A 23,100-nucleotide genomic window follows, 5' to 3' on the forward strand; every position below is an offset into this window, starting at 1 on the left:
ACCAGGAGTTCAGCAAATGCTCAGGAACTGCAGATGGCCATGAAGAAGGAATTTATTGAACCATTAATGCTAACAAGTTGATCAACATGAAGTCTGCACTCTCCCTTTTCTCATGAACTGTTTTCCTGGATTCTTTTGCTGTCTAATTTCTAAATGTTAAGGTAATAAGGTCCTCTGGTCTCATTTTTGCTCAGGCTTAAACTCAGTGACAATTCTGGGTCTGCAAAGCTAAAGATTTGGTCTTGAACTATGTAACTCATAATGCCATCTAATCTCTTCAGAGATTCTAAATTTCTTTTACATTGTTTTTAATTCCATCTATTAATTGATTGATTTACTTTTGTATGAAAGTGTGTGGAGCACATGCCATAACATATGTGTGGAGGGCATAGGACAGACAGCTGGTAGGAACTGGTTCTGTCTTTATACCATCTGGGTCCTGGCTTGGTTGTAAGTATTTTTAGGTGCTATGTCATTTTTTTCTGGCCCTCTTTTCAAATTATTATTATTATTTTTATCATCATCATCATCATTATTTTACTTTAAGTAAATATATTTAACTAACAATTCCTTCCTACTCATGTGGCAGTAACAGTTGAGTTATCTAATAACTGGCACAGAGATCATGTCAATCTATAAACCTCTTCTAAGAAACAAAAAAGGGGACATGATGGCACAGTTGATAGGCCGCTTGTGGCAGAGCCTGACAGCCTGAGTCTGTCCCCTTAGATCAGGAATCTCAACCTTCCTAAGACATTTCCTTCTGCCACAGTGACCCCCAGACATAAAATTATTTCCATTGCTACTTCATGAGTATAATTTTGCTATTGTCATGGATCCTAATGTAAATATTTTTGGAGTGGTTTCCTAAAGAGGTATCAACCCATAGTTGAGAATCACTACCCCAGATTCACATGGTGGAAGGAAATAACCAGTTCCCACCAGTTTTCCATAGATCTCTACATGCACACATACAAATGATAAGCAAATAAATGAATGTTATAAGCATATAAAAAAGCTGATGCCTAACTTTTCTCATTTCTTGTTATTTTCTTACTTCGTTTTGATCTGGGGAATGTACGTAAGACCTCAAGCACTAGGCAATTCCCACAGCACAGCTAAGCAGCTTAGTACCAAGAGCATCTCCTGAGATCAGCACGGTGACAGTTGAAAAACATTAAGGAGAAAGTCACCAATAACTCAAAACCTTGTGGTATTTGCTTTGAAGGTTAGCTTTGTAGGTAAGGTCTTCCTATTTATTTGGCTTTCAGTTGAGATTAAGCAGGTACTTTTTAAAATCATCACTGTCAATCACACTAGTTAGTATGTGTATAAACCAGAATACGGACAAAATAAATTTAAAAAATATATTAATCTCAGGCAGCCTAGTCTTTGCAGTGTCAGCTAGCGTTACCAAGTTTAGTTTCCTATACAACTGTGGGATAATTTACAAAAACACAGAGCTCTCTTTTTATGAATAAAGTCACATTTTCCCCTTTAAGTGGCTTCTTATGAAATCAGATAATTCCATTTTAGTTAAGAGTCTGGATTTAGGAGCCACATGGCCCAGGGAGTGAAGGCGCGGTCCATGTAAGCCTGCTGACCTCAGATCAAAGGCAGGGGAAGAGAACTGGCTTCAAACAGTAGTCCTTCGACCTCCCCAGACCTGCCCTAGTGTGTGCACACCTGCACACACGGGAAACAGTCAATGTTAAAAACAAAATCAAACAAAACCGATTCTCAGGACACTGTGCTGAGTCTTCCCAAGAGCACAGAGCGAATGATGCACACGATGAAAAGTTAAGTCAGGAAGTGGATGTGTGTTAGCCAGGATGGGGTGGGACTGGAAATGAGGTTCACCACAAATCCACTGAAAGTCCAGCAAGTATTTTCCCCTGGTGGCTGTGTTCTAGAGCCAAAGGGCAAACACTGAAACTCTCTGAGAGCAGAGAATTCGGAGCGATAGTAGCTGGGAAACGGAGCCAAAGCATAAACAGAAGATCCTAGGAAAGGTAGGCTTTAATTCCAAAACCAACTTTTGGTTGAAAGTTAATCTCTTGCTGCTTCAACGAGCCTTCCATGGAAGCGTCCACAGTGAGGAGTTGATACTCAAATGGTGTCACCTTATGGGACGTGAGGAGGTCTACACCACACTGTGACTCTCTGCCTCACTTGGTCTTTTCATCCACTTATTCAATAAATGGGCTTACACTGAAATGGAAGGTTCCAGGGTCTGACTGAGGCTAATAAGTTGGTGAATGGAACTACCAAGGATTTGGTATTAGCAGGATAATTACCATCATATGGTTTACAAAGGTAAGATCCAGAGGCACCTGAGCAATCTTTCCAGTCATCACCATAGTAACTCCTGTGAGCCTCCACAGGCTCACTGCTTCCTAATTGGGAGACTTTCAACCTGCTGCCTCTTCTTAAGGATTTAACGGCTTGGGAGCCTGTTGGCCATATTGTTGTTTCAGCCTCAAGTAAAATGAGTAGTCAGTCCTGGTGGCACAAAACTTAATATCATCTAGTTGGGAACTGAGGCAGGAGGATTGCAACTTCAAAGCATAGACAGACCACAGAGTGAATTCAAGGCTGGACAAGCCAATGAATCTCTGGTTCAAAATAAAAATGTGCAGGTATTCAAATATTCTGCATATGTTGCTCAGTGGGAGAACACTTGCCTGGCATATGAAAGGCCCTGAGTTCAATTCCCTGTACTGCCAAAACGGAGAACAAACAGCAACAATTACCAAACCCAACCAAACACGCAGGAAGGGAAAGGGGGAGAGGAACCCTTTTGTAAAAGTCGAAATCCAGATCCTGAGAGCTATCTTGCAAGTTTTAACCTTCATAATATTAGCAACTTTAGAATAACAGGAGTTATATTCCGCTTTTCTACAATCACAATTTAAGCTGTGTGCGCAGCTGAGCAGCTGCAAGGGTGAGAGTAAAAAGACTCATTAGCTACAGACGCCATCTTGTGGCCCACGTATTTATTATTCTATAGTTGTCTGTGGATGCCGAACTCAGAGCCTAACAAAGGTGCCTGAGGTACTTTCTTCGATTTTTCTCTCTTTTATAATGGGCTACTAAGGGCATAAATTTGCACTCATAATTCTTCAGCTCCTGTGTCCTCCATACTCCAGTGTTGCTTTTGCTGTATTCAGCCAGCTACAGGAGGCTCATCGGCTTAACAGTGGCCATTCGAAGCTTACGTTTGCCAGCTAATTTTTGTTTAACCATATATTGACCCTACAGATAATGGCAGTGAAAACATCCAGCCTTCTCTCACTCAATAACTGGCCACAGCACAATGATAATATTTTTGTACCTCATTTTAAAGCATTTCCCATGCTCTCTTCATTTGTTCTCCTAAAGGTTTATAGTATTTGTATATGTAAGTGAGTGTGTGTGTGCGTGTATGTGTGAACATGCGTGTGTAATGGGACATAGGATAAAATTATTGCTTTTCACTGACATAGGAACCAGTGAGCAGCATCAGAAGATGATTAGGATTTTATCATCAGTGAGTGGCAATGTTGACAGCCAATTCTAAATTTTTCATTAGTTGATTCCCTTAAGATGTGATATCCTTGTATATACCTTTTGTATGTTCTAAAGTATATAGTCCTTTCTAATCTCTTCCTATTACATCTCTAAACAACTAAGCCTCGGAAATACATGCCTAGTTTAAAGTATAGGTTACCTCCCCATTGCATACATAAACTTGTTTTCATTAGCATGGATAATTTCGAAATGATCATATTACAGGACATAAAGTGGTGATGAGACTATTTTAGTAAAAGTTTTGAGACAGCAGAAACCTCCAAAATACCAAAAATGTTTACTAATTATATGAGACAAAATAAAAAAATAAATGCATAGCTATACAGAGCAATGGGGTGGACTACTACTTTTAAATGTCTTTTTTTTTTTCTTTTTTTGGTTAATTTTCAGAGAGCATCTCACTTTATATCTCAGCCTAGCCTGGAAGGTACCATGTAGCATAAGATGACCTGGAAGTCATGGTGTGCCTTTCTTTGGCCTCAGCCTCCCACACTACTATAATTATAGGCATATACCACCACACCTAGCCATCCTTTGATATTAAATGTACATTTCTTTGAGTTCAGTTTATAATTCTTTTTGTTCATACAAAATTTATAGTGACTATTTTCCTACCTGTTAAGGTCGCTTCCTATTACTTACAAAAGCTTTGTTCCCTGTAGTATTTCTTTTGCAGAGGGAGAACAACAATTGCCTCCAGTGAGCAGCCCAACATAATTTTAAAAAATTACCCACTGAAAACTCGGATCTTTAGTCAACTACAGAGCCTGTGGACAGTAAGAAAGGACTTATTAACATCCCAAGGCAATAGGATTTTCTTTTCTCTTGCTTTATTCATTCTTACTGCACACCTCTGGTTGGATTTGAAATAAGAACTGATTGCTCACGAGATAAAACTCTTTTTCCATGATGTAGATGACATAAAGGATGACAGAGTGAACTGTTGAACAATCAGTAATATTGATCTTTCTAAAAAAACAATAGGAAAGAGCTTCTAGCTATTCAATAGTTGGCCATCACAGGGCACTGTGATAAAAAGAAGAGGCTGTTTTCTATTCGATGATGGTGGCCACACCCATGTCAACTGGATGGTTTCCTGAATTTCCTAACCCTGAGATAGTTTGGCTTCTAGAAGTGTCCTCCAGAAGCTAAGAGGGAAATATACTAAGGCACAGGAGCACAATGGATTAGAACTTTTAACTGGCTTAAAAATATCTAGGTTGAGTAAAATTGTAATCTTCTGAGCCTATAAGCTTAAGAAGGCATGCATACTTCACATTATTCTCCTTTCCTACACACACACACACACACACACACACACACACACACACACATACTCGACATCCCAATCCTATAGTGTATATTTACATTCTGAGACAGTCTTCCCACAGTGACCTAGACATTGAGAGTTGCTTTCTTGAGGAATTGTTTTGATATCATTAAGAAATTTGTCTTCCTGCGTGTCAGACGCTAGAAATGTTAGGAAAATCTTTTAAAAGAACATTTAACAAACAAAAACCCACTTAGATATGGACTCCAACTCCCTAGTCAAGCCCATTCTAGAGTCTTCTAGCTTGGCTATGTAAACCAAGAAAGGACAGACACACAGAAAAGCTTGGTGGGGGGAGGGGGAGAAGGTTGGGAGGGGAGTGCTCACTCTGATGAAATGGAACGACATGACAATGACATGACTAGCAGAGCTACTTGAATTCTGTGCATGTTTCTAATAAACACAGGGCAGAGGGGGAAAGGGTTAACTGGCCTCTGTAGGCGCTCTCTGTGGGCAGCAGTCTCAGGTTCGAACACCAGTGGGGAGGAAGCGGCTGCTGCTAGCTTTTGTACACACAGGGCATTTGCTTGAACCCACTGCAACAGTAGGAAAAGTTTGCTACTCCTGTTGAGCCTCACTTAGGGACATTTGTCCCTTCAATGGCTTTGAGGCCTTGTGGTCCCTCAGAGGAACATGCCCGCCCCTGTTAGCAGTACAAAGTCACCGAGGACCGTGCTCTTGGCTCCTTCTACGCCCTATAGCTCTGCTTTGCTTTTGCAGAAGTAAGAGTGAGGTTTTAACTGTGAAAACATGTGCCTCTTTACTCACAGTCAGCCTGAGAGAGCCAATATGTAAAGAGTCTTAATGATTTAATACACTATTAGATCTCTGTCCCAAGGTTTTAAAAGAAAATCCAAATACTGCCTGCATTCCTCAGGATCAAAACCCCAGGAAAAACTACATGAGTAAAGTTGCTCCAATGCCTGCCCTGGTCTTTCCAAGGTGACTCATACAGGGAATTGAGTAGTCCTGGTGTCTCTGGATGACATTCTTCCAAATGGCAGAGGACATTAATTAAAAACAGGTATCAGAGTGCCAAGTTTCAGGAGTCAACTATCACAGTCATCTAAAAAGGGAAAAGGGGGTGGGTAGAAGACCTGTCAACCTCCCTACTAAGAGTCAGTTTAGAATGAAAAGCTTCAGTTAAGGCTATAACTCTGCGTTCTAGCTGATAAAGGGTTTTCATAACACCCCGCAAGAAAATAATACAACCAGCCTTCCCTTTCTGTGGAATGGGTGATTTCCATTTAACCTCTTCAAACACTCTGTTGTTAGGTTTTAGTTTTCTGATGGGCAAATCTATTCTATATCCATCCTTGACTGAGACAGCACAGAGCAGAACAGAAGCCAAGCAGCCATTTTCTCTTTCTCAGATGGTCTCCATCATTCATTGCGATAATTTTATGAGCATATTAGACCTTCCTCTCTTTAGTTGAAAGAGGCTCCACATACTTGACTCTGGTACTATTTGGAAGTTTTTTCAACTCCCCCCTCCTCGGACCTCACTCTCTCCTGAAATGTGACCCCTGACCCTTCCCATTCTTCTCTGGACTCATCCTCAGGCGAACTGTGCTTTCATCTTCATGTTTCATGGTCCGAGGTTCGCGTGGTGCAATCACGTTTGATTCTCCCTATGATTCACATTTCTGTCTTTCTAACTGCTCACTCCTCTTAAGTCACAACCTCTTTCAAAGTCAGTGACTTTCAAAGTATAACTAACTTTTCAAGCCACTTTACTAAATTCTAGGGAATATGAAAATGGTTAGAGTTTCCTTCCTTTGGTTTTTCCTTCTGGATTTAAAAAGCACTTTTTATCCTTAGGCTGAAAGCAGATGAAGATGACATCCCTTCTGTGCTAGTTAGAATAAAATTTTGGGAGGCTGCTCTACTTGCTTCTTTTACTCAAGTAATTTTTCTGATTTTTTAGCTTCCAAAAGAATGAAATTTCTGACAGAAATCTAGATCATGATCTTTCCTAGGTAGCAATTTTATAATTATAATCAATGCACTTTTACCTCATATAAGAATTCTTGGGAGCTATTCTATCTTGGGCAAGGCTGGCTTTCAGCATTTTTCTTTCCCACATCAGAAAAATGTGTCAAGTGTGTAGAGTAAAATCGATGTTAAAGCAACCCTTTGTAGGCTCCCATTTTGCAAACAAAACAAGGGCTGCACTGCATTCTGGAATAGAGGTAACTACATTTGAAGAACATTCAGAACCCTTCCAGTCTGTCTGTCTATTACTTAGTTTGTAGAAGAAAACCTAAGTTTTTTTTTTTTTTTTTTTTTTTTTTTTTTTTTTTTTGTACATGTATGGAATTTTTAAATGCGTCACAAATAACTAGATTTGGAAAATGTCATAAAATCTTCACTACTAGTGCCCATTTGGATAGAGATTGAAACTTGTTAAGATATTTTTCTATTTTTCATTTACCTGCCAGAAAATGCATTTCACCACAAATACTTCTCTATTTCTCAGATGTCCATGTGGACTCAAATATTTGTGGTGCCCAGTATGCCCAAAATTCTTCTATAGGTCTGTCCATTACAAGCAACTGAATAAGACACATTTAAACAATTGCCCCTTAAAAATATCAGCACAGGTTTTCTGATCTCCATCTGTGCCCTGAGGTGGGGCTGTTCCACAGCACTCCAGACCCAAAACCCACCCACAGAGAGCTGGTCTGCCAGGAGCACTCTTACTCCTAAGCCCCACTTTCTCTCCACTGACTGTCCAAAGAGAGATCTGAGATTCCATTTCACACCAGTCAGAATGGCTAAGATCAAAAACAGGTGACAGCAAATGTTGGTGAGTCCAGGAGCTGAGGGTCTGGCTATGTTTCATCAAAATAGTAAACACTGGTATCTTCAAGACAGGCCTTAAGCCTATGAAAAAGAGCTCTAAATATATGTGTTCAAATATATATAATTTCTCAACTATGTGAAATATAAGGATACAATATGAACAATGAAGGGTTTTATGAATCTAAAGGAACAAAGGCAGCTACACTATAGGTGAACTTGTCAAAAAGATACAAAGGCAGGCAGATTCCTGAGTTCAAGGTCAGCCTAGGAGGTTAGGCCCAGGAATGGTAGAAATAGTAATTTCTGGGCAGGGCCCCACCCAATTATCTTACCTTCAGTGCTTCACAAAGGCAGGCAGAGCTGTGAAATCTTTTGCAAGTGTAAGAAAAAAAAGGTATGCTAGATTCATAAGAAAACTAAAAGGGAACCTGCAGTAAAAGACAGGATTGATATGTAAAATAGAAGACTGGGCCTGAGTTCTGGCAAGAGATGAGTTTTTTTCTTTTGTTTGTTTAGTTTTTGTTTGTTTGTTTTGTTTAGAACACAAAGAGAGAACTGCCAGACAAACAAGCAAGGGATGTGGATGCAGAGATCACTTAAACAGCAAGCAGAATGCAAATCATCCCTCGGCTTGGATCCAGGATTTGACTGTGAGTCCTTCTATAACAGATCTCATGTACCCCTTTTCTCAGAACCCCTCTCCAAGCGGAGGATGGTCCTTGGCAAAGCTGGACTACAGAAGAATTTCTGTCTGTTCATAAAATTGGAAAACAGGTTCTTGTATGCAAATAAGAGTCATTTTTCTTATCTCTGGACAATACACACATGGCTCTCCAGTGACATAAGTCTGACAGGTGTCAGCATGTCCAAGTCCACGCTGGCCTCCTGACTCTCATTCTCTACTCCCAGGGACCCATTCCTTTCCTGTGTCCCTCACACACACATTGAGCACAGCTGGCTTAGTAATGTTATGTAAGATAGAAAAAAATAAGACTAGATATTAATAAATATCTAGTTGCATGATGATTTACAGATACATGGCAATTATGACTTCTTAAATATTATGTAAAACAACTGAAAAATATGAAAAAAACAAATATATTTATGGCACAAAATGAAAAAGTAATATTCTTCATGTGGGCACTTTCAAAAAAGCCATGCAAATGTTTATTTAATCATTGTGACAATTTTGGGCTAGCAAATTATTTTCTATAATTATACTAATATCTACTTATCTGTAGGAAATGGGAATATTAACTTTTTGTCTTCTTTACTTTAGGATAACTACTTAATTTTACTAAATTTATTTTATTGTTTTTAGTATTTTTTTTTTGGGTGGGTATCTCTCTTTTTTTAAATTGAACAACTTTATTTTAAAAAACAGATAAATGTGCAGATTTTAAAAGCATTTTTGCATAAAAGTATATGAATACATTTTGTCAGTACTTGATTTTTTTTAAGTTTTGATAGTATGAATTAAAATCGTACTACTTACAATGAACATAAAGTACATGTAAAACAATATGTAGCCTGGAAATAGTCAAAGTATTCTTGGTGTGTAAAGATTAAACATAATGATTTTTCTTTTTTCTTTTTTTTTTTTGGCCTTTGTTTTTCTTGAACTTCATATAGTCTGGGAGTTGTTTCTGGGGTGTTCAGAGCTTTCTGGGGTTAGTATCCAATTATCAGTGACTGCATATTATGTCTGTTCTTTTGTGACTGGGTTACCTCTCTCAGGATGATATTCTCTAGATGCATCCATTTTCCTAAGAGTTTCATAAACTCATTGTTTCTGATAGCTGAGTAGTGATTAAGAGTTTTGTTGGGTATAGCAGCTTGGGCTGACACTTGTGTTCTCTTAGGGTCTGCATGATGTCTGTCCAGGATCTTCTAGCTTTCATAGTCTCTGTTGAGAAGTCAGGTGTGATTCTGATTGGTCTGCCTTTACATTTTACATGACCTTTTCTCCTTACTGCTTTTAGTTTTCTTTATTTGCTTTGGACACTTGGAGTTTTGACTATTATGTGTCGGGAGGAATTTCTTTTCTGGTCCACTCTATTTGGAGTTCTGTAGGCTTCTTTTATACTCATGGTCATCTCATTCTTAAGGGTTGGGAAGTTTTCTTCTACGATTTTGTTGAAGATACTTACTGTGCCTCTTAGTTGATACTCTTCTCCCTCTTCTATTCCTATTATCCTTAGGTTCGGTCTTCTCATTGTGTCCTGGATCTCCTGGACATTATGGGTTAAGAGTTTTTTGGCTTTTGCATCTTCTTTGACTGTTTTGTCTACGTTTTCAATGTTGTCTTCAGCCCCTGAGATTCTCTCTTCCATCTCTTGTAGTCCGTTTTAGATGCTTGCATCTGTGACTCCTGATTTCTTTTTTAGGTTTTCTATTTCCAGGGTTGTCTCTTTTAGTGCTTTCTTTATTGTTTCCATTTCCATTTTAAATTCCTTCCTCAATTCCTTCATCTCTTTTGTTCTGTTTTCCTCTAGTTCTTTGATTTCTTTGAGTGTTTTTTGTGTTTCCTCTTTAAAAGCTTCTATTTCTTTATGCTTTTCCTTCCGTTCTTGTTTAAGTAAGTTATTCATGCTCTTCTCAAAGATCTCCATCATCATCTTGAGGTATGATTTCAGGTCTGAGTCTTCTTTTTCTGGAATGTTTGGCATTCCACTGCTTGCTGTGATGGGAGAGCTGGGTTCTGACATTGTCAAGTTGTCTTGGTTTCTATTGGGTATGTTCTTTTGCTTTCCTCTTGTCATCATGTTTTCTGTGATCATAAGTGGTCTTATTGTCAGTGATTGGTTCCTGTCTCTCCTGTGTACCTGGCCTGTGTCCCTGGATCTCAGCTGTTTTAGGTGGTAAATGGCTTGAGAATTTGGTCTGCACACAAGGGCCTTTCGAGTGGAAACTGTGTTCCTATGGCAGAATTTCTGCTTCCCTGGACCAACCGGGGACTGCACCTACCAACTACTTAATTTCTATGCAGTGGTTTTCAGTAAGTATGTATTACTTTTCTTTTAAATAGAACACTAGGCTTACAAAATAATGATTTTTATATACCTTTTAGTAATACTAAATAAAACAAAACAAAATAAAAAGACAAAGAAGAAACAAAAAATCCATAAGAATCTGTGAACTACAGATGTCCTAGAACCCAGTTCCCAATCCCTTAATTGTGCTCTTGGTGTATTAGCACACAAAAAAAAGCAAAGACATTTCCATAATCAAAGAGCCTTCAACAGAACAGTAGAGAAATCAGTGCTGTTTGTAACCTAATTAAAATTCACAGTGATATCACTAGACAAGTTTCTACCAGGGAAAAGGACACTGTTCTCTTTTATGGTTTCGGTCAAACCTAGAGCCATTCTAAAGCTACTCTGAAACAAAGTTCAAGGAGGTACCCAATGCTCATGTGTAAGAGGAGGTAGGAGAGCCAAGTAGAGTCAGTGATGCTAAAATAAAACTTTGGTAAGAATGAACTCTAGTAATCCACCATTTCTCTGGATCAACATTCTCTGAAGCTTTCTCATCATTATTACTATCGAGAACAATCATAAACTGAAAAACATCCACTCACTTAATTCCACATGCCTCATTGTACTGTTTCAATATCTCTGTCACATTACCCACATTAGCAATAATTTGTTTATATGCTACTATACAATCATGCCCGGTTTTATATCGCTTCAGTCAAGGTCACAGCACCCACATGATGGCATCCCCAGAATATCTCATCTCCTAGTGATGTCATGCTCATCTTTGATTGTGTAAACACACTTCACAATGTTCTCAGCGTGTGAAGCTGGCTGCAGACAGACTGTGCACACCAGTCCCCTATGCGAACAGATGCATGCTGGTACTGTCCAAGCTGGCTGTGGGTTTCGTGGAAGAAAAATAATGGAGTAACATTATATATCTATCCTTTAGCCAGAGTCAAATGCCTGGCACAGATTCAGGAATCTAAGTATGATATTTTAGAATGGCAATTTGTAGTATTTGACTCAGATCCGCTCTACATATGTGTACTCTCATTTCCCTCTGTCATTTTGATATTTAAATTTGAAGTTATACAAGCTGTGATCATTTCCCTTCCTACAAGTAAATCCAAAGGCAAATGTGTGAACTCTATTTTATCTTTTGCAGTAGGAATAGTCCCTTTGGGGATTTAGCTTTGTGAATGTTGAAGAAAAAGGAGGTGTTTCTGTGATAATATGAATTAATTAAACAGGGGACAGAAAGATCATAAAACCATTCATTTTTCAGTGTGTCTGAGACAGTCTGAAGTGAACAGATGACAACACACTGCTGATCTTTAGGCCTTTGCAGCTTTTCTACCAATTATGACTTCTTGATCACTCAAGGGTGCCAACTTCTTTATCTTGCCTTGGTGGACTGATGTGCCAGATATATTAAAATTTATCACCTAGGAAACAAGGAACATCTGGAGCAAGGTCTTTTTTAAGTTATAATAACAGAAATCAATTGTTCTTCCAAACAACACATCCAAGATGCAGTGCACGAGATGTGTCTTCAGAACAGAAATACAGTTCTCTGTTGGGGCAGAATTAGAAACACAGCAGGGTGACCTGAGCTTCTGTGAATGACATCTACAGTGATAAGGCATGGTAATGTTAATTTACTTGATGTCCAGGAAGTGAAGCTTCTGTATAAACCAAGTTTTAGCACAAAAATGACACGAATACACATTTATGTTGGATGCATGCCAAATTCCAAACATTCTATTCAGGTCCAACTGAATTAGTAAGAACATTCACTCACAACTACTTTTTTTTTATAAAGCTCAATCTCAAGCCCAGTGTGGTGGCAAATACTTTTAACCCCAGCATTCTGGAGGCAGAGGGCAGAGGGCAGAGGGCAGAGGGCAGAGGGCAGAGGGCAGAGGCAGGCAAATGTCTATGAGTCCATGCTTAGCATGATTTGATGGGGCTACACATCAAGACCCCATCTCAAAATAGAAGCAAATAAAGAAAAGAAAAGAAATTTAAAAAATAAAGGAAAATGAACAAAATAAAGAAAAATAAACAAAATAATGGAAAGAAAACCCAACCAAGCAAAAGAACCCAAACATAGAAAAGTCATCAGGAATTACATTTTTAAAAAAATCAATTTATTTATCATATAACTTTAATATCTTAATGTATTTATGCTTCACTATATTATATATTCTCATTTTCAAGGCATTTTCTTTTTTAATAAAAGATTTATTTCTTTTTTAATTGTGTGTGTGTGTGTGTGTGTGTGTGTGTGTGTGTACTCATGTAGCAGATGAGGGCAGTGGATGTCCTGGTGCTGTAGTCACTGTCAGTCAGTTGTGTGCAGTGTGATATAGCTACTGGGGGCCAACTGAGGGTCTCTGCAGGGAAAGGGCGTGCCCCCTAACTACTGTGCACCTGTCCAACTCTACAAGGCATGCTTATGGCCTTTTCTCAGCTGTCACTAAGATGCCATAATGTAAATATGCCTAGACTGGACTTCAAAGAGAAGTAATGATCACTGCAGATTTGAACAACTGATAAACTGTCACCCTGTGTAAATAAAGGACTTCATTAAAGAGAAATATTTTAGATCATTTAAACCTGAGGTTTACTGACATATTGAGGTGTTTGGATTACTTGAAGAGTATGAATTCAGGATCAACAATAAAGAGAGAGTATGAACATCTTCAGATGGAAACTCATTAGCCTTTGTAGCAGGAATGATGAGATTAAACTGATACTATGTCCTTCAGCTGAATCTTTATCTCTATACTGCCTCCACTTCTTCCTCCAAGGCAACTAAATGGTTTGAACACATCCCTTAATTCCATGTTCTTGTCCATGGGTTTTTGGTACTTAGATTTTTGTTTTTTACATCTTTAATTAGAGATGTCTTACTCAAAAATCAGATTTCAGCCTCAAACTATTCTCCAAGGATCATCACATCTCTTTTATATTAGGTTAGATTCTGCACAATTTCTATACTTGAATGTTCATCATGGTTTTTAGGATGCCTTGTTTTAACTGCATCCTGTACTGGGTATCACTCAATGAAAAAGGACGGTCATTGTGCTCTCTCTTCAGGGTTACTGCAAGATGCTTGGTTAAAAGTAAATGTACATTTAATTCTTATTTTATGAAAATGTTCCTATTAGTTCATCTTTCAAAAGAAATTACTGAGTGTAAGCTACTTATAAGACAATGATTATTGTAGCTATGAAGTATAAATTCCCTAATCTACCATTTTCATATATTTATTATTTTTGTCAAAGGAAATGTTAGAGACATGAATTTTAAATATTCTTCCAGGAAAGCATATTTAGACTATGTTGGGCGGAAAAGTAATAACATTGTATAATTCATTTGAGAAAGTATCCTCGAAGACTATTAGGGATAAAATTCAAAATGATTATTCAAAGAGAACAATGCTAAGAAAGCATGACCTGTTTTCCCCTACATGCTTGTTACTTGTGTATAGGCAGATCTCTTAGGTCAGCTGCGCTCCCCACTCTGCTTTTTAAGTAGCTGTGGGAAAGAAGAAACACGGGTTCAGGGATAGCTGTGTATTGATTCTGTGCCCCATCAAACATCTGCTGCTTTTCTTCCTTTTCGACTGCTTTAGAAGATAGACATAGAAAAGGGAAAAGTAAGGGTACCATCAGAAACATCCGTCCCTCTTCTGGGGACTGCAAATTCGTCCAGAGGAATCAACAGAGGGGGAAACACCGCAGAATAGAGTCACCGAGAAGGCTTCTCACGGTGACATCACTCTTCCTACAAAGCAGGTGGACAGTCAAGAGTGGACCACATGACCAGGAAGTGCTTCCGGAACCGCGGGTTTACCTGCTCATAGTATCGGATGTTCTCCTCTGCCGTGTCTGTAAACGCTGACCTCAGGTCGTTCTGCATGTTCTGCTTCCACCTTTCCCAGTCTGCTTTCAGGGCATTGTTAGCACATTCCACCTTGTCTTCAAGTTTTCCAATTTCCTCTGTAAGCTGAAGACACCATAGAGAAAGGTAAGTCGATACGTGTGGCCTGGCCATGTGGAGAATTCAGAGTCCAAGGAGTCTGACCGTTATATTAAGGTTAAGAATAGCTCCCCCTATTTCTGGGGTGGAAGTCATAAGTACTGACCATACACAGTAGTCACAAGAGGAAAGCATGCTGCATTCCATACGTCCTGCTGGAGAGTCGGCCACATGAGTCCTTCTGTTTGGATAAGATATCAAACCCTATGCTTCAATTTTACTATTTACAAAATAAGGAAAACCGAACAGCACAAGAATTATACTATTATTCTCATGATCACTATCAGTAACGGTGATGATATTTTAATTTATATTAATAGATATAAGATGTCCTATTTTTTTTTAGCTTCTCAGGCACAGTTCCCAATTTTAATTCTTCTTCTTCTTCTTCTTCTTCTTCTTCTTCTTCTTCTTCTTCTTCTTCTTCTTCTTCTTCTTCTTCTTCTTCTTCTTCTTCTTCTTCTTCTTCTTCTTCTTCTTCTTCTTCTTCTCCTCCTCCCCTCCTCCTCCCCCTCCCCCTCCTCCTCCTCCTCCTCCTCCTCCTCCCCCTCCTTCTCCTCCCCCTCCTCCTCCTCCCCCTCCTCCTCCTCCTCCTCCTCCCCCTCCTCCTCCTCCTCCTCCTCCTCCTTCTTCTTCTTTTTTAAGCAGAAGGTAAAATAGTTACTACATGCATAGCCACAGGGATTATGCTTTCAGATATGCTGGTCCAGGAGATTAAGTTATATAGTTTTACTTCTTAGTTTGGGGTTACTGTATCTGTGATGAAACACCATGACCAAGATGCATGTTAGGGATGAAAGGGCTTTTTGGCTTACACTTCCATACTCTATTCCTTCACTTAAGGATGTCAGGACAGTAATTCAAATAGTGCAGGAGCCGAGAGGCAGGAGCTGATATAGAAGCCATGGAGGGGTGCTGCTTCCTGGTTTGCTCCTCATGGCTTGCTCAGCCAGCTTTCTTACAGAATGCAGAACCACCAGACTCGGGATAGCATCACCCACAATGGGCTGGGCCTCACACACTACTCATTAATTAAGGAAACGACTTTCATCTGAATCTTACGATAAGTTTGAATAAAACTATCTAGCACACTGAACATAAGCAAGTTAATAATCTAAACATATCTGACCTTTAGTCTCTCTAAACACAGGTTTAGAGCAATATTTACATTTTCCTCCTCATCCCCACCAAACTTGGAACACACTGTCTACCATTTTAGTCTTAATATTGAGCACATTGAGACATATTTCACATATGTATGTGTTTGTTAATATACTCAGAATAATTTATTAAGTGTCTCATCTGCATCAGGCATGCCTCTGGGGCTGAAAGATTCAGCACTGAAGATTTAAGACAAAAAAATCTCGCTTTTCCTAGAGTTTACTCTCTCTTGGGGAGAGACAGACTATACGCAAAATAAATAAAATATGAACCATCAACTTGTAATAAAAGCTTAAGTAGAAAATGAAGCCCAATGCTAGAGAGAAAAATGCTAGGCTACTGAAATTTTAGACACAGTGACCAAAGGAACTCTAAGTAGAAAAATACCATTAGAATTGAGAGCTGATATTTGAGAGTCCAATATGGGGGTTCTCTTGATTAAGGCTGTCTGAGCAGAGGGAATGGATAAGACATAGATGGAGACGTGGACATATGGTTGACATCACTCAAGCAAGAGGCTAGGGCAAATTTAAAAGGCAGAAGTCCCTCAAGGTGGTGAGAGAAAGAGCAGAAAGCAGGTCTTATATCTACACCCTCCATAGAAAGGTTCTGGAGTTTACTGAACCAGTGCAAAACCAAGAGGCATGAGCAGGAATGACATCTCTCTAAGGTTAATGACACTACCGTTTTTGTGTTTTAAAAGGGACATTATATGCTGATATTATTTGAGGTCAGACTGACTTATAAAGGGACATCATTTCAGAAGCATTTCTTATTTCAAAGAAATGACAATGTAAAAACGTTTAAAGTGTGAAAAGCCAGTAAAAACTATTTGTACTGATGGCTGAATTAACTTTTTCTTTTAATATCAAATTTTATTTTTGTATTTGTAATTTTACACTTTATTTTCTTAAAGAACTGATTATACACACACACACACACACACACACACACACAGACACACACACACACACACACACAGATTCACACATAGACACACCCAGTCACACACACACACCTCTGTGTTTGCATATAGACAATCCTATATCCCCAGTGAGAGATTCACATTTCTAAGGGGTAGGATTCCTGCTGTGTTGTTTTCTTGTTTGCTTTCTTAGGTAGAACTATCTCAGGGATGTCACAAATCACGTTGTGAGTCAGTGTGTTCTTTTAGGAAGACTGTCTAGCAGAGTGCTAACTGAATGGCTAGTAATGACAGGCAGTGGGTGCTCACAGCTAGAGCCTGAAGGAAAGTTGTTAAAAGACCAATTTCCCGCAGGATCCACACCCAGGAAAAAGTACTCAGAGGCTGTTAGTCTTACTTCTTTGAGTTCAGAGCTAGAGTCTAACCAGCTGCAGAACCACACAGAGTTTAAACAAATATTTAGAGTCCAGTGGTCTACCCACCAAGTGTGACCTTACTCTCTTCTGCCCAGCTCTGTAATCTGTACAGTACTATACATTTGCATGGAATGACTGGCCAGCGGGCTCTCCAGAAACTGACTTCAGGGAACACAATATTTTACTCTTATGTTTTGTTTTCTGTAAAGGTTAAAATGTTACCACTGCTATAACCAAGTCACAGCCAAATTGTCATTTGTCACTCTAGACACTGCTGCAGTGAAACCCTTCATACAGAGATGGGCTGGCGATGGTCCAGCTCTATCCAACAGCTCTGTGGATATAAAGAGAAGTTGTCTTCTGACCTCACGGACAAATTCATGAGTCTCTCCATGGAGCATCAGGACTAAGAGGGTTCAGAGTGGGTTGGCTTCAGGTTGAGTCCTGCTACTACCTTTTATGAGGTATGTGATACTGTAAAGCTCCTGGTTGAAGTCCTAACTCCTCCATCCATAAGATAAACCGAAATAATAGTAGCATTTCATAGGGATTTAAAAAAAAGCACACGAAATACAATACACATACTTCTATGGTGTCTAACAATTTGCCTATTAGATGTTTGTCCTTGGCCATCACTACCAAGAATATTACCCCATTAGCACTGGCTGCTACAGTGGACATACGCATCCAGTCCTCTTCTGGTACTTTGGTCTCTGGCACTGTGGCATTCTTTTGTAAACACTTGGGTCTTACTTCAGTCCCTAGAGCCATTTTTAACTCTGTCATTACATTTGTGGAGGATGACACACATGCTTTGAATAACTATGATCAGTTCTTAATGTTTTCCTTGCTGAATTTTGTTGTCCTCCTTGTTCTTGATGAGTTCATTCTTTCAGTTGCAAAAAGGAAAAATGAGGATATTTCTGCACAATGAATCATCTTTCTGTGATTTTAATTCAAAAGAACTTTGCTTAATAAGAAGCACAAGACACTCAGGTCATGGCATGCGCTGTATCATGCTATCCCTTTGTGAAAGCATCACATGCCTAAGTTGCTCAATGGTCTTCGAATTTCTCACTTCCTTTGTGAGACTGGCCTTCATATTATCTATGCTGGCCTCAAACTCAATACAAAGCAGAGGGTTATCTTGAACTTCTGAAACACCTGCTGCCTTCATTTCCTTCCTGTATCCTCACACCAGGTTTATACAGTTCTGAAGATCTCATGCAGGGCTCTACATTCTAGGCAAGCTCTCCCCAAACTGAGCTACAATCCCAGGCCCTTATTACTTGTTTTGTTACAAAGATGAGATATTCTGAGTCTGCCATCTCTCTGAATTCTGACAGCTCATATACATCCAATAAAAGTTAACAAAATCAGACAATAGGAAAATAGAGACACGGGAGGCCAAGAAAACCCCTCAGATGTCCTGGTCTATTGGGCACTAACAAGTAGCAGCTCTGCTAGCTGTGCCCATTTAGAACTCATTTAATATTCTCGATTATAGAATAGTGCAGAGAAGGTTGGGTGGAGAGAACTGAATATTTTCCCAACTTTTCTTTGCACTAACTCTTCCAGTAATTGGTCCTCTGTCAGGTGATATCTTAAAGAGCAAGCAATTACCAGCAAAATGTTCTAAGATCCAAAAAAATGTACTAACAGAATATTGGAATGTAATGAGAAAACGTTTATATTTAATAGTAAGGCTAATGGGTAAGTTCTAGTTTCACTTTTGTTCAGCTGAATATCAGCCGTAGAGTTAAGTGAAACTCATTAATACTAGGAGACAAAACAAGACCTTCTAACAGCATATACCTATAGCAACAGTAACAATAGCACCAATGGACACTTACTGCACTTATGCCATTGGCTATCATTTTAACATATAAGCTTTACAAATATTGTCACATTTAATCTATATAAACATGCTGTAAATTGGGTTTTATTATCTTTCTATTAGAAGCTGGAAACCAGGGAGAAAGGACTAACAAAGACTACCTATTACATAACAGTGTTTCAAGTCAAAAAGTCCCACATATGTGTTCTCTGTATGCCAAGAGCATGATCATGCATTGGCCTAGCTTGCCTGTGATGGTCATAGGTGAACTAATTCAGTTCTTACTCTCAAAGACTGCCACACATAAAAATACATGTACATGGAATAAAGGAAAGCCAAGAACTATGAGTAAAGAAAGGACATAATACATCATGGAGGACAGTGTTCAAGTGAATTTAAAGATACAGGATAGAAGGTTAATTCTGCTTATAGGACAGGTGCTATGTTGACCATTCATTCCCAGGGCCTCAGACCTGGGTGAAGACCCAGCATGAGCAGTCAGTGAGACAAGGAAAGGAGAAATGGTGGTAGAGTTGGAGTGGACCAGGGGAAAGGTCAGAGATGCAGTAGGGAAAGTCGACAGAAGACTGGAAGGTAGTATGAGCTTCCTGTGAAATAGATTATGCAGGGGTAATCACTGGAGGCTTTGTCCAGCAGTCAAGACTGCTTTGGATAAAATAGACATAGTGGCTAAAAGAGATGGGAGGGAGGAGAGAAGACAGTAAAACAATGGATTGGAAAAAAGGGACTCAGAAAATTCAGAAAATTCTTAAGTAAAAGAACAAGGAAGATGTGGTTTGCTCTCATTCACTCGGACACTACTCACCCACCCTAGGTATTCACTCAGCATGCATGTCGGCTACATGAGGTGCTAATAGATGGGGAGTAGAAGGAATCCTCAGGAATCTCCGGCTGACAGGAGAAATACAAAGCAACTGACTAAAGACAATGTGAGGAGCAGTTCCTGTGAAGTGCACAGCAAGTACAGGTTCCCAGACACACCCTTACTCTGGAGTTTCAGAAGAACCAAGGATGGCTCTTTATTGTTGGGACCTAGAACTGGAGCAGCACAGTGGTGGATTAGCAGGTGGGTGACTCTGGATTCTTATGGAAAATTGCTGGGGAGGTGTGAGGGGAACAAAGAGTTCCTGAAAGAGCTCAACCCACACATTCCTGTGACACCAGGGGAAAGTAGAGACTGACCACCAGAAGGGAGAAGCAGGACCTTCTAGGACTGGGCACCAGGAGAAGAAAAGTCTAAGTGGCTTATAATGTGAAATGAAAGTGTAGATTTATGCTAAGTTGATAGAAGATTGGACAGAAGAGAGATGGCAGAAAAGGTCGAGGAGCGGAAGTGTAGGCAGAAGGAAGAAGGGGAAAGAAATCAAAATGATCTGGATCCAGGTGGACTTAATTGGTGTTAGTTAGATCAGAGTATTTTAAGGGATTCTATTTTTTTAACTTTATTTTTTTAAAAAAAGATACATGTACAGATTTTTAAAAGCATTTTTGCATAAAACTATATAAATGTACTTGTATCAGTACTTGATTTTTTTAAAGGTTTGTTAGTATGCATTGAAATCTTACTAGTTACAATGAGTATAAAATACATGTAAAACAAAAGGTAACATGGAAATTCTATAGGTCTTTTATCTCATATAGAAGTTTGTATCTTTGTCCACTGGATATAATCTTGTTGTGTAGAGGGTTTGTGGATTGAGAATTTAATATATAAACTAACAAGAAAAGCTATGGGGCTTTGGAGTCATGTTTGTGCTGGAAAATGAAGAGATGGAACACCCTGGGGCAGTTATATCCACATGACACAGAAGTAACAGGGCAGGCAGAGTGAACTGCCAGGGAAGGGAATCTAGTGGAGAATACAGCTTGTGGACTGAGTGACAGAATCCGTGCACTCAGCTCTACACTAGAGCAGCATCTGTGGAGACCACGGGGGATGGGGGGCAGCAATAAAGGGATAAGCCAACCATTTAATATTTACTACAGCAATGAATGTTCAGGAGAGGCACTGTAGAAACAAGGCAAGGTAACAAGAGTAATGTGGTCATTTTACCAAACCTCTCCTCTTGCCCAGTATCAAGTTATTAAAATCCATTCATTTGCACAAAGATGTTCAATCTCAATGTTGGTAAGGCAGGAGAGCTCAAGATATAGAATTTCAGTACTACACCGATAGTTTGAAATTTCCAGACTGACCCTGGGTGCTTATGTTTGTAGTTTTGTCAAGCTATAAAGTGACAGGTTGTGTGAACTGCCATCTTGACTGTATTTCAGCAGAGTGGAATATGTAAGTGGGAAAATAACAGAGCTCAGGAAAAGGGGTAAAACAGAATGGGGACCATCCGGAGAAGAGATTTTCGAAACACAGCAGCAGACACACAGCTTCACTCTGAAGAGACATTTCTCCCTCACAGAAAAGCTATCATTTGCAAGTGAACCATTTCCCACAGACTCATGAGTTAAGGCTAATGCAGGTGGCAGAACCTTGCATTAGGGGTTAATGAGAAATTAAGCTGAGGGAGACATACCCCTGAGGAGCCAGATATTGGGACCCCTGTCCCTGCTCTTTCTCCCCTTCCTTCTCCATGCCATAAGGTGAGAGACCCTTCCCAGGACATGGTGTTCTGTCTCACCATAGTCCCAAAGCAAAAAGGCTACATGACTATGGAAAGAAGTTTCTGGAAGAGTGTTGGAAAGTTGGCTGTTACCTATGATTTTTCCCTTTATATTTTCACTCTTGAATGCTATTATAATTTTTTCTAGAATTAACGACATAACACAGAGTGCCAGAAATCACTTGTACATTATCAAAACACTGGTTCTATAAAATAAATGCTCATATTGTTAAAATTCACAAGTAGATAAAACTGTTTCTATTTGCTGACTGTCACCTTCCCCGATATAATCATTTATTTTGAATTGTTACAGTACATGGTTATATGAAAATGGTAAACATTTTTACCTTTTCTAAGTAGTTTGAGTAATATTCACATTTATTGAGACAATCATTAAATCTGGTAAACCTATAATAGAATCGAACCAATTTCAGAAATGTAAACAAGTTCAGGAAATGTATGCATAGTGACCAGGTTATAGAAAATATGTAAGCATAGCTTTAATTTTGTCCATTCAAAGCCCCGAAAGAAGCCCAACATGATGGTACACACCCGTAATCTCAGCACTGTTAGGTCCAAGCCACACGGGTCCCACACAAATGGCAATGCAGCTGATAGTGTTGTAGATGAAGGCCTAATCCACATAGGACTCTTACTAGATAAAGAGAAAAGGTGTTTCTGCTCACCAGAAAGCTACTATCACCTTTATCTACCCCTAGTGTTTACTACCTTGGGCAAGGGCATCTAGCTCCTGGTTAAGCCACACAGTCTGTTACAGGTCAAATGTCATCCTGTCAACCTTCAGATTGTTCTATAAAATAAATGTCGTACCTCAACACACCACCTTTCTCATAAAACTGATGAGACTTTCCTCACTAGTTGTCCTCTATTCTCTGGCAGTTTACCCCCAAGACCATTTCTTTCTACCCACAGAGTAGCCCAGTTCATAGGATTCACTGTTGTCTGAACAAAACACCAAAGGAGAGAGAGAGACAGAAAGAGAGAGGGGGGGAGAAAGAGGGAGAAAGAGAAAGAGAGAGAGAGAGAGAGAGAGAGAGAGAGAGAGAGAGAGAGAGAGAGAGAGAGAAAGAGTATTTAGAGAATTCAGAAGTAGCTCATTAAACAAGTTAAGAGAAGCATGTAGGGAGATTGCTCAGTAGTTGAGAGCAATGTCTGCTCTTCCAGAGGACCTGGGTTTGGTTCCTAGAACCTACAGGGCAGTACATAACCTACTGTAATTCGTGCCAGGAGGATTCCAGACCCTCTTCTTGTTCCTGGGAACTCCGAGAACAAATATAATTAGTGCATGGGTATACATTTGGGGAAAATATCCATACAGATAAAATAAAAGCATATACTAAAAATTTTAATGGTCTCTGTTCACTTAGTTAA

The 23,100-nt window shown here is 39.3% G+C and overlaps 1 protein-coding gene across 1 annotated transcript in view; it reads right to left on the reverse strand.

Moving 5' to 3' along the window:
• Window positions 1-23,100, reverse strand: part of SNX7 (sorting nexin 7) — an 86,035-nt gene that overhangs the window by 3,302 nt on the left and 59,633 nt on the right. The window contains exon 8 of the mRNA XM_080916576.1: window positions 14,548-14,700. Within this exon, the coding sequence (XP_080772702.1) occupies window positions 14,548-14,700 (153 nt within the window). The remainder of the gene's footprint in view (window positions 1-14,547; window positions 14,701-23,100) is intronic.

Source organism: Micromys minutus, assembly GCF_963924665.1.
Source record: "Micromys minutus genome assembly, chromosome: 4".
NCBI lineage: Eukaryota > Metazoa > Chordata > Mammalia > Rodentia > Muridae > Micromys > Micromys minutus.